Source organism: Lygodium microphyllum, chromosome 23, assembly GCF_053477565.2.
Source record: "Lygodium microphyllum isolate KBCC chromosome 23, Lygodium_microphyllum_v1.1.10, whole genome shotgun sequence".
In the NCBI taxonomy this organism is placed as follows: Eukaryota; Viridiplantae; Streptophyta; class Polypodiopsida; order Schizaeales; family Lygodiaceae; genus Lygodium; species Lygodium microphyllum.
In genome coordinates, this window is record NC_141157.1 from 36,918,950 (window position 1) to 36,930,972 (window position 12,023).

General features: G+C 36.5%; 1 protein-coding gene across 4 annotated transcripts in view; it reads right to left on the minus strand.

Annotated features, from left to right (window-relative positions):
* Positions 1–229: 229 nt before the first annotated feature.
* LOC148016070 (ABC transporter G family member 27-like) overlaps positions 230–12,023 on the minus strand; it is an 11,861-nt gene continuing 67 nt past the window's right edge. The window contains exons 1-10 of one of the 4 annotated variants that reach the window (XM_087664776.1): positions 10,856–12,023; positions 9,905–10,014; positions 9,433–9,773; positions 7,176–7,331; positions 6,796–6,979; positions 6,179–6,481; positions 5,649–5,930; positions 4,797–5,081; positions 4,572–4,679; positions 235–1,005 (exon numbers count right to left, since the gene is read on the minus strand). The exon at positions 10,856–12,023 is cut by the window's right edge and continues 66 nt beyond it. In XM_087664776.1, coding sequence (XP_087520902.1) covers positions 643–1,005; positions 4,572–4,679; positions 4,797–5,081; positions 5,649–5,930; positions 6,179–6,481; positions 6,796–6,979; positions 7,176–7,331; positions 9,433–9,773; positions 9,905–10,014; positions 10,856–11,354 — 2,631 coding nt within the window. In that variant the 5' untranslated portion in view covers positions 11,355–12,023 and the 3' untranslated portion in view covers positions 235–642. Of the gene's footprint in view, positions 1,006–4,571; positions 4,700–4,796; positions 5,197–5,648; positions 5,931–6,178; positions 6,482–6,795; positions 6,980–7,175; positions 7,332–9,432; positions 9,774–9,904; positions 10,015–10,855 lie in introns of those variants that run through there. The other 3 variants (XR_015688189.1, XM_087664777.1, XR_015688190.1) reach the window with 3 other exon arrangements.

The window sequence follows — 12,023 nt, forward strand, 5'->3', positions numbered from 1 at the left end:
ACTAGAGAAATTCTTTAGGGGTTTCTTGACTTTACTATCAAAGCATATTCTAAGAATGTGTTCCATTTTGGGTATATTTTATAGATCCTATTTGTTAAAGATACATTAATTTGTATAGAACAGCATTAACATTTAAGATCATAGCACATGTTGCTAGGATGTATTCCTTTTTTTCTTTGCATAGTTATTAGGATAGAGTAAAATTTTACATTCATATGCAAAAGAAGATATTGCATCTTGAAAAAGGGTGTTCAAGCTTTTACTAACATAATCTTTTATTTGATTTCGCAAACAAGCTAAAAGAGACCATTCATGGACACTTCAACATTCCATGCCATACAATTTTGAAAAGGGTTGTAAGATCATTGTAGTTTTAGAATGTTAGCAAATGAATAGCATATGTAAACTTCTTTTTCCTTAAAAAGGAGGTAAGGTGTTTGTAATCAAATGAAAAGGTTCGATTTTCAGCTTACTTTGAAGGCTATCATACCACCTTGTTGCTTTGTTCTTCGTAAAAGATGTTTGGAGATGTATCATTTTCATTCCCTAAAGGACTGAATTCATGCCCTATACATTTACTTTTTGTTGGTCATGAGAGAGAGCATTTTTCATGTTTATGCATTTTTTTCTCGATAATTCTAATTAGTAATTGAGCTTTTGTTGTTCCATTGATGCCAAAGTTTCAATTTTTGATGTTCTCCACATTGATCTAAACCTAAATTGTCGTAGCAACAAGTATGCCAACAATCGAGACAAAAAAGCCATAGCTAGTAGTGCCAACACTTCTTCGGCACCAAGAACCAAGTGCATGCCATGAAGTGCCTTGAGTAAATTTAGGGCCATACTACATTGTGGCGAGGTAAGGGCATGTTGTTGCCTCAATTCTTCTAGTGAGCAATACTTATGGACCTTGTAATATGGAGAATATTGGATCTTGATGAGAAGTTTGTAGCAATAGGATTGAAAAGAAAGATATTTGAGCCAAATGACAACTTTTGGTATATGCTGCAAAACACAAATACAATATAATCATGTTGAAAGCTACACATTTCAAAAGCACTTGCACACATGAATCATTTTAAGGCATGGAGACATGCTATGATTAAATGAGACAAATAAAATGTTCTTTCACGAAGGCATTCCTGAAGAAATATATCTTTTAATAAAACATCAAAATATGAACATTTTAACATGTTTTGGGTGCACTGAATCTTTCTTGACCATAAACTTCCTCAAAAAAGCTTTGTAATGTGCATAGTGCACACTTGCATGTGCGCGCGCATGCGCGTGCGCGCGCGCAGACACACACACACACACACACACACACACACACACACACACTCTCTCTCTCTCTCTCTCTCTCTCTCTCTCTCTCTCTCTCTCTCTCTCTCTCTCTCTCTCTCTCTCTCTCTCTCTCTCTCTCTCTCTCTCTCTCTCTCTCTCTCTCTCTCTCTCTCTCTCTCCCCCCCCCTTCGCTCTTTCTCCCATGGACTCTTCTATGCTATGGAATTGACTTGGATAATTTAGCAAAGGTGATGTAACTAATTTGGAACTTATTTCAATTTTGCACAATTCAAAGTCTTGGACCTTTCTACCAGTGGTGCAAGTTTGAGATATAAGTTATGCAAAGGTGAAGTTGGACCTTGTTAAAAGATGCATTCCCATGCTATTTGGTAATCCTTGAACCTTTCTAGTTAGAAGGATGCATTTTCCTAGTAGTTAGGAGCCTTGTACCTTTCTAATAATAGTCGAAATGTGCTATGCTTCTAGGAATAACATTACTAACTCTATAAAAATATTTAATAAGACCGTAAATTAGAAAGTCAATTTAGAATTTGAATTCGTCATTGATCTATGTGTATGGACATGGAGCAACTTTCGGACATTTCTACTAATGGTTCCTTTAGGGATGCCATTTATTAGCTCTACAAGATTCTCACAAAGATGTGGCTCCTTAAGTTATGTATATGGACCTAAAGCAAGCTTTGAAAATTTCTACTAATGGTTCTCTTTAAGGATGCCATTTGCTAGCTCTACAAAGATATTGTAAAAGACATGAAAGTACAATATCTCCTTAGAAATTGGTTTTGCATGGCTTTTTAATCAACATTGAAGGACCTTTATAAGAATGGCTATTGCTACCTCTATTAAACTTACATAAATATTTTGAAGGTAAGAAGTCTAGTAGTTATTGTGACCTTTTGATAATAATGAATGAAAAGGATTAGACACCTATGGAACAACATGAAAATAGTTCTTTGAAAAAGTTGTAGTTTCTTTGAATTTTCTCTTATGTGCATACTTTGTGATTGAATTTGGAGATGAAAGTCATCATCATCAATGTTTAGAGCCTTGAAAATATAACTCTAATATTTCATTTTGTTTTAGAGATTGCTTTTATGTGCATAAAATTTTGATTGAGGTTGGAGTTTAAACATGTAAAGCAATTTGCAAAGTCTTTAGATGTAGAAATGTGGACTTACATGAACTCAATGCATTCTAATGGAAGTATTTTTGGGTCCCCCACTATCTCAATTTCCACCTCAATTTAACATTCCTCTTTTGAGGGGGAAACTTGATAGGAAATTCAAAGCAAGGTGTAGAGGACTCATGATTCCAAAACATAACACATTTATAGCACAATTCCTTGAAGTTGAAAACAAATGTGTGGTCATAATTGATAAAAGGGATGTGGATGCACTAGTCTAGGTTTATGAAGACTTTACCGAGCTATTGACCTACATGATTAGTAGGTCCAATACTAAGACACTACTCCTTAGTTATGCAACAATGCATGCTACAATATTTCATTATCTGGATGGGAGGGGGAGTAACTGTAAGATAGAGGTTCAACTAGTTTCCAAGAGAAAATTACTATGTAAGTAGATATGTGGAGGCAAGTCCCTTGTCCTTTACACAAAAGATTATAGTCCTTAGGGATATACTCACCTTGATATTAATTACCTCTTCGTTCTCTAATCAATTTTGATGTTGTGGCCTAGACCAAAATAGAGAGGACCTTTAGATAATTTCTCTAGGGTTCTAAAGGTAGGTGAACTTGGCATTCTATGTCTTGGGATGTGATCATCACTTAAAAAAGAGTTGGAGTGTAGGATGTTGGAAATTGAAGGACAAAGGTAGCCTATTGTGTCTTGCCTCTCTCTATAAAAGGATTAACCTTAACTAGCTTTGGGCCAAAATCATGGAACAATGGATCACTTAGGTTAGTATTAAGGGGATGTTTATTTGACAAGCAAGATGGGAAGGCCTAATTGGCAATAGTCACTTAGCAATTTGTATCCCTTAGTTTGATGTGGCATAGGGATAATTAAATTTTGGAGAACCTTATTTTAGGAAACTCAATGGATGGGTGCATAGATTAGAAGGACTAACCCATCACTTTAATAAAATAAATGGACTAGCACATTCACCTATTAAATGCCATCTATTTCCCATGTTAGAAGATAGCATGTTATCTAAAGCTATCCACATGAAAGGGCTAAGATCTAGCAAGTCATTTAGGAAGCAAGCACAAATGCACTATATGATATTGATAAAATAAAGAAATGGATTGGATATTGAAGGTCCTAAAATAAAAAAAGATGATTGGCCAACAACAAGGATTGCCTTGGAGGAGCACTTAGCCAAGTACTTGAAGATAATGGTTGAAAGTTATTATGGATCAACAACTCTAGAAAGGACCTAAGTGAGACCTCCAAGAGACACTACTTGCACATGTACACAAGGGTGTGGAAGGTCACTCCTCTCCTTGTTTGAAGATGTTCTTATGGGACATGATCATACTCAAATTACCTACCAATGATATATTGATTAAAGAATGGATGTTTGCCCCTCAATGCATACTTTATAAAAGACAATAAGAAATAGTTTTGTTTGTATTTTAAGCCTACCCAACAATTAGACCCATTTGGACTAATTTCCAAAGCTGGTTCGAGGTAGCATTTTTAAAAGATGGTATCAATATAATGATGTCTTTGTTTGGAGATCAATGTGGTTTTGATGAGGAAATAATGAAGGTGGTTATTTAATAAGACGTATGACTTTTAGGTTCATATGGAGTATTAGAAATTGATTCTTTTATTATAGAATGCCTAGTTGGAAAACCCCTATGGACCTATAATTTGGCAAACCTAAGAATGATGTGGTGGTAGCTCTGCACGGGACTAAGCATCTTACCTATAAGATCATGTCTAGGCACATGAATCTTATCTAGAACCTCTAAGAAGGATGGCCATGATGCAAATAGTTGTTTATTGTAATTTTATTTCTCTCTAACATAACTTTTCATTGTTAAAAAATTCATCTAGCACTACTACTTGAAAGGCTTCCATGGGATATTTTTAATAGATGCAATAATAAATAATAATCTAAAACTTATATGTCAAATAGTATACAAAAATGTTAGGCATGTTCATAGTTCAACAATAGTGCCCACTTTGATGGTAAAGTATGAATGCCCAAAACATAATAGGATTAATTAATAAAATAAATTTGTGCCTCACATTTTTGTCAAACATTTTTCAAAAATAAGGCATAAAAAATTTACTCACATGCACAAAGTAACCGCCAGCTAGCATAAGTGCAATTATAAGCACAGATCCAAAAGTGGCTGCTTTCTTGATGTCCGTGATGGCTGCACCTATGAGGAGACCAATGCCCTGCCAAAGGTGCCACACAACTAAATAACAAGTCTTTTAAAACCTTAGATTTGAATTTGATTTAAAGATTCAAGATGAGGAGATTAATAGTTTAAAATAGTTGGCATTGTGACTTACTTGTGAGGCAATGATTGTGAGAAATATAGTGAGCATGGTAAATGAGAAAGCTATGATGGTCATGCGAAGGGTAGCCATGAAGTAGACTAAAGCCATGAAACAAGTGGGAAGGAGGAGGTCCAAGGGCAAGTCTGAGATTGATCGTGCCACAAAGTATGCACTTAGGCGATACATGTCTGAGGCTCGTTCCTTTGCTAGCAATTCTCTCTCTAATGGAAAGGTAAAAATGGAATTGAATAGGGGAAAGAAACTCCAAAACAATGCAAGAAAGAAGAGTAGACCAACCTGAAATTACAAAGCCCAAAAGTGATTAGTAGCCCAACTTTGATTGTCAATATGGTTGCAAGATTTCTTTATGTCATAGGAATATCGATTTTGAGCATTAATCCTCTCCTTTCACCTTGTTTGATTTTGAGCATAAGCATTTCCCTTAACTCTCATTTGAAACATACACACTATAATGCTACAACAAGCATGTGCTAAATTCAAGAGGGACAAGGCTAAAAATGTGCTCCATAATTCTTAAACTCTAAGGCTACTCAAGTATATTGTGTACTATTAAAAAAATTACTTATTTATTAGATATAGAAAAGTGAGAGAATAGATATTTACTCAAAGAAACTAAGTAAATTGTGAAGCAACATTTACTTGAACCAACAAACTAAATTAGCTCTTCGACAAGTTCTTTTGACACAAATGATGATCCATTGGTGATGCAATTTGATGTGTAACAAAAAGAGAAAGTAAAAAATGAAATGTTAAAAAGTTGTTGCACATCAAGTAACTAAAGTCTCCTCATTTGTTAAAGTTGAGTCACTCCACAAAAATAACTAAACAAAAAAAACACAATACCTGGTTCTCAAGATCATCTAATGTAGTGCTCTTTGAATGCCACCACAAGCTACCACAAAGGATTGCAATAGCCATGACTTGTGTCACCTTCAGCCAACTTAGGTAATCATGTCGTCTTTCTCGAAGCCCCCTTTCAAGCAAAACCTTTACTTGTGTCCACCAAGTTGTTATCCAAACCCGATCTTCTAGTGAAGTATTACACTTGTCTAAGAGTGAACGACATTCATACATTCGTAGTCTCTCCTTGGTAATCACCTCACGTTCATTGTACTCCACTAAAACCTGTATGAATTGCATGGTAAGAAGTAATTAAAATATAAGTGTACCTTTGCTCATGTTTTTGTTCTACTAACTCAAGAAGTGAATAAAAAAACTAGTGGGCTTGCAAGAATCATGGCACGATTGGAATTGCATGCAAAAGGATAATCATTCGTAATGTGTGAAAAATTTCCATGCAATGGCAAGCAATCTAAGGCGGAAAATGCCACCACTATTTTTGATAATTGTAGGATGTGTGAAGGAAACCTTACTTGAAGTACATCTTTTATGCTGAAAACATGACCACCAGCTTCTTTGTTTTTGAGGGAAGATTTGAGGGAAGATGGAAGGGAGATGTCAGTAGTATTTCCATTGCAAAGGTCCAAGAGAAAGTCAGCTGGGTTCATGGGGATTGTAGGCTTGAAGCCCAAATGAGATTGAAAGTGGGACATGACATCCACCACTCGACCAAAGTAGGTTGAGTATCCTTCTGCAAGTAGTATTAGCTTGTCGAAGCAATGGAACACACGACTTGATGGTTGGTGGATGGTGCTCACGATGGTTGTGTGGCCACCCTAGTTTTTAATCATATGAAGATTGCAAATCAGTCATAGTAAGGCTTTATATTTTAAACATATGACCAAACATTAGAAAAGTTCTAACTTAGCATCCTTGAGAGCTACAAGTTCACTGTTAGGTTTTAATACTAGACGATCTCAACATTCTTTTAGCTTTTATTTTAATTTGATCTAACCAATCTAACTAATCATCACTTAGAATCAAACATTCTTAATGATAACAACTTCCATTTTTAAGCTTTATTCTAATCATGTAGGCATCCTTACTAACATATTTTGCTTTTAGGTTTCATTTTCTACTTTTGCCTTACTTGGGCAAGCTTTTGTAGGTGTTGGATAATTCTCAAGGCTGTGGTGGAGTCCAATCCAGAAGTGGGCTCGTCTAGGAAGAGAAGGCTAGGGTTAATAAGGATCTCATGCCCGATACACACTCGCTTCCTCTCCCCTCCTGAGACGCCACGAAAAAATGTGTTTCCAATCATCGTGTCTCGACACCTATCCTTGCATTTATGGGACATTTTAATATTAATAGGTTTCTTTAGCTCATAATTAATGTTGATTTATCCAAATAATTAACCACTTAATTGAAAAATTGTATTCATTGGCTCATAATCAATGTTAACTTATCCGAGAATTAGCCACTTTATAATCAAGCTTAAATCACTTGATACTCATTCTTTATTTTTCATACCTTTCCAAGCCCATGAGTCGAATTACTTGCTCTGCCCTCTCTTCCTTCTCCTTATGTGTATATGATGCTGACAATCTCAACAATGCCGCATATGTAAGCGTCTCCTTTACCGTCAGATGTGGATATAACATGTCATCTTGCGTCACAAATCCCATCCTAATTTTTATCATTTATTATCGAAGATCAAATATTGTAATAACTTTATAATTAAGACACGAAGTTGCCAAAAAATGATCAATTATCTTCATGATGAGACATAGAGTGAAGAAAAATAATTCTTAGTGCTTTTTGAAAATAAAAAAGCAAAAAAGAATTTAGCTCACAATGAGACAACGTTAACAATAGGAATTCTTAGTACTTTTAAAAATAATGTGGCAAAAAGGAATACCTTATTCATCCTAATTTCTCAAGCTATTCAAAGGAAAAATGATTTATGTAGCGCACCCTAATGTTTAGCTCATTTTTAGTCATGTTTCAAACACAAAATGGAAAAGAGAGACTTGATTCATCCTAACTTCTCAAGTTATTCAAAGGAAAGATACTAATGTAGCCCAGCCTAATTTTAAATCATTTGTATTAACTCATTATTAGTTATTTCACACACACACACACACACACACACAAAGTTCAAACATGCACATGCACACACACGCACATAGTTCGAGCATGCACGTATGGATGCATGTATATGGCAAGATTTTCAAAAATTGACCGTTGATGCCATGTACTACATTAACTCTACATGTGAGGTGTGAGTAGTCGAAAAAATCTTTGACCCATCCTACTCTTTAGAGCTTTGCAAAACACATATTTATCAACTTAGGAGAAAGAGTGTAGAGAAAGTGACATCTTGTAGGTTTAGGGACATGTGCAACTTGAAGCTTGACATGATTCGAATGAACATCCAATGAAGCAAATGGATGAAATGTAATTACTACATCCAATTCAATCAGTTTATTAGCTTTAGCTTTAAAATGTTGCAATTCGATCAAAATACATTACTCAACTCGTGTATTGGCTTTAGCTTTACAGATTGGATGTAAGCAATTCAATCAAAATATTGAACTGTAGAGCGATTGAACCAAATTGCAAAATCTAAACTAAATGGTTTTTGGAGCTCGATTGATCTTAAATTGGGTATTTGGACAGAATTCTCTCGTTCAAGATTGAGTTCTCTTGTCCATGACTAGTTACATTGATTGATTGATTGATTGATTGATTGACTTGAGTTAAAGAGCTCACTTAATGTGGTGTTAACCAATTGTAGTGAGTTAACCCAACTAGTGTGGTGACTTGGGTTAACATGGGTTAACTAACTCTAGTTATTTGGTGATTGACTAGAGTTAAATAACACGGTTAACCAAATGTGGTGTTAACCAAGTGTGGTGTGTTAACCCAACCAGCGGTGGTGACTTGGGTTAACTAGCTGTGGTTAGAGATAACCAGGGTTAAGTAACGCTGGTTATCCCTGACCAGAGTTAGCTAACTGTGGTGCCTTGTCTTTATAAGCCGGGATTAAAAATCGGCAAAAACATGGTAGTGGGTCGCTACGTCTGAGCTCGCCGATACTACTCTGCTCTCTTGCATGCGCGCCATTTTCTTCCTCAGATAAACTTAATTTATATGGTTAGTCTTCTCTTTTTGTCTAATTTTTATGTGTAATCTTCCGATTGCTAATTAAGATTACCTATAATCATCGGGCTGCACGTAATGTATATGCTGGTCCGATAAGAAGTTGCAGATTATTGCAGATATTATCATTCTAACAACTCATAGAAAATGCATTATCATCCATTATTCCATTGTAAGTAATAGATAGAAGATACAGATGTGATTACTGATATTATCATTCTAATAACTGATCATAGAAAATGCATTATCATCCATGATTCCATTGTAAGCAATAGATAGAAGATACAGATGGAAGATACAGATGTGATTACTGATACTGCAAGATGCAGATAATTATTAAAGAGATGGCCATTCTGATAACTAAATTTCTTACATAGATGATCATTCTAATGACATATAGAGAATGCACTTTCATTCATTGTAATTAATAGACAGAAGATGTAGATTATTATAGACACGATCATTCTGCTAACTAATAGAATATGCATTATGATAAGAGGCATGATCTTCCATTGTAATTAATAGACAGAAGATGCAGATTATTATATACATGATCATTCTAATAACTCATAGAAGGTGCATTATGATAATTCCTTGTTATTAATAGAGGATTGCATCCACATACCGTCTCTTCAAGGATTTGCTGTAGGGCAGGCCATTGTAGGAGATGAGGCCAGTCATCTTGCAGGACTGGTCACCATTCAATGCCTGCTGCTGGTGCACAGGATTGCCGCCGAGGGTGCGGCCCCCGAGAAGGTTGAGCAGTGTTGTCTTTCCACTCCCGGATGGCCCCATCAGTGCCAACATCTCCCCGGGGGCAACCCACCCTGTTATCCCGTGCAGTATATGCTTCTCCCTAGGCCTTGCATGATCACCTGCACCAGTACCAGCTCCACCTCTCATGGCTGCATAAATCCTATTGTAACACAGCTGCTTTTCCACCACCTTGTAATGGACATCCACAAACTGCAGCAAATATTGTGTGCATCTCCATTAGTTCTGCTCAATATTGGAAAAATCCCATTAGTTCTTTTCAAATTTCAAAACTATCACTGGGTTGATCTTATGCATTGCTTATTGGGAAGAGCTAATAGTACCATTAGGCACATGCCCATCTTGCCTCCTCCTGGGTGCAATGATCCATAGCTGTCCTCTGATCCTTCTCTCTGCTGGTGATTTGGCCCACATTCATTGGCTGAGCTTCCAACTGAAAAGGACACAAAAAGCTGCAAAAATGTAAAGTAACTCATGCCAAAATAGGTTAAGGAAAACCATGCAATAATACTACAGTATGTATTAGGCACAAAAAGGAGAAACACAAATGGCCATAACTCATGCCAGATTAGGTTAAGACAAACCATGCAACAATACTGCATGTATTAGCCACAATACTACATGCATTAGCCTCAAAGGGAGAATTAACCAGATGGTCATGTAACCCATGGAATAAGAGAAACCAAAAGGGTCTATCTGAGCTCGGGTAAGTTACTCATGAATATATGTGTGTATCACGTGGGTTCAAAATAAGGTATTTAAAAAATATCATTGTTATATATTTTTTACATACAAAAGGGTATAATATAAAGGGGTTATTTACAAGATTGAATAGAAAAGGGTTATGTTTTATTCAGAAAAAATTCACAAATAATGATATTTATAAATAGGCCTTGAACGCACGTGATGCAGAGGATATACATATAGTAACTTCCCCAAGCATTTGAGCAATGTAATTTCAGCAATTAAGGAAAATTAGAATCATGGTAGTGTAAGACAGTAGAATTACATCAAGTAAACAGATTTTGAGGAAGTTACTGCAACAGTAGTGCATGTATTAGCCACAACACTACATGCATTAGCCTCAAAGAGAGAATGAACCAAATGGACATGTAACCCATGAAATAAGAGAAACCAAAAGGGTCATCTGAGCAATGGAATTACAGCAATAATTAAGGAAAATTAGAATCATGGTGATGTAACACAGTAGAATTACATCAAGTAAAAAGATTTTGAGAAAAGTTACTGCAACATAATAAAATGTATAGTACTACCATGCTGCACCTCGTCAACATGCGGTGGCTCCGGCGTCCGGCTTGGCGAGGGCATGGCACATACAATGGCGTGCAATGGGCTTGCATTTCCTGACAAATGATCATGATCATGGCCATGATGCAAGTGATCAGTATGATCCTGCTCAGTATGATTCTGATCAATCCGATTTTCATCAATATGCTGAGGCTGCCTGCTTGAATTTAATCCTCTACCTAATCCTGATGCAGTCCCATTAACCACAGTCAACCCCCAGCTTGCAAGCCAAGAGGGATTGTCAACTTGCTCTTGCAAGTAACCTGGCTGTACATCTCTTGGATTTTTACTCCCTAATCTCACGCTGCACCTCCATGCATGTGAGGATACATTATCCAATCTCCTCACCTCATCAGGATTGATTTCATAATCAATGTACTCATAATCATGATTATCACCTCTTCTGATTTGAGTCAGATTCTTATTAATTCCAGCAACCCCAATCTCCTCGTCATCCCCCTCCATCTCTAGAGTAGTAACAGTGTTGATTGGAAACAAAGCTACTGTTAAACCTCTACAGTGATGAATCACCTCTAATTAGTAATTAATTGACCCTCCATCTAGAGCAGTGATGAATCACTAGCTCCAAGTAATTAATTAACGCGCCATGCAACCAACTATCTTCAGGTAGTAATGAATCAACCCTCCAAGCAATCAACGCGTTATCTTCTGCAGAATCTGGTGATGGATTTCTCTTCGGATGGTGATGAATCGGGAGGCAGTCTAGAGGCACTGCGCCTGAACAATAGTGAACTTGGAATATATGTATAACCCTCTCATGATAATAGGTTCAGATCATGAACTTGGAATACATGTACCCTCTTATGATATGTTCAGATCAGAAGAGGCAGACTCAAGAGAGTAGATAACAGAAGAAGGATGAGTAATGCAGAGGAAGCAGAACTTGGAATACATGTACCCTCTTATGATCTGAACAGATCATAAGAGGCAGACTGAAGAGACTAGATAACAGAAGAATGATGAATACTGCAGAGGAAGCAGGTGATGATTATGATGAGGAATAAGAGCTCTGATCATGTGACAGATGATCAGATTAATGAAGGAAGCAGGTATGCAATGAGGAATTAATGAGAGCTCTGGGCATGTGAGAGACGATCAGAGCTCATATGGGTT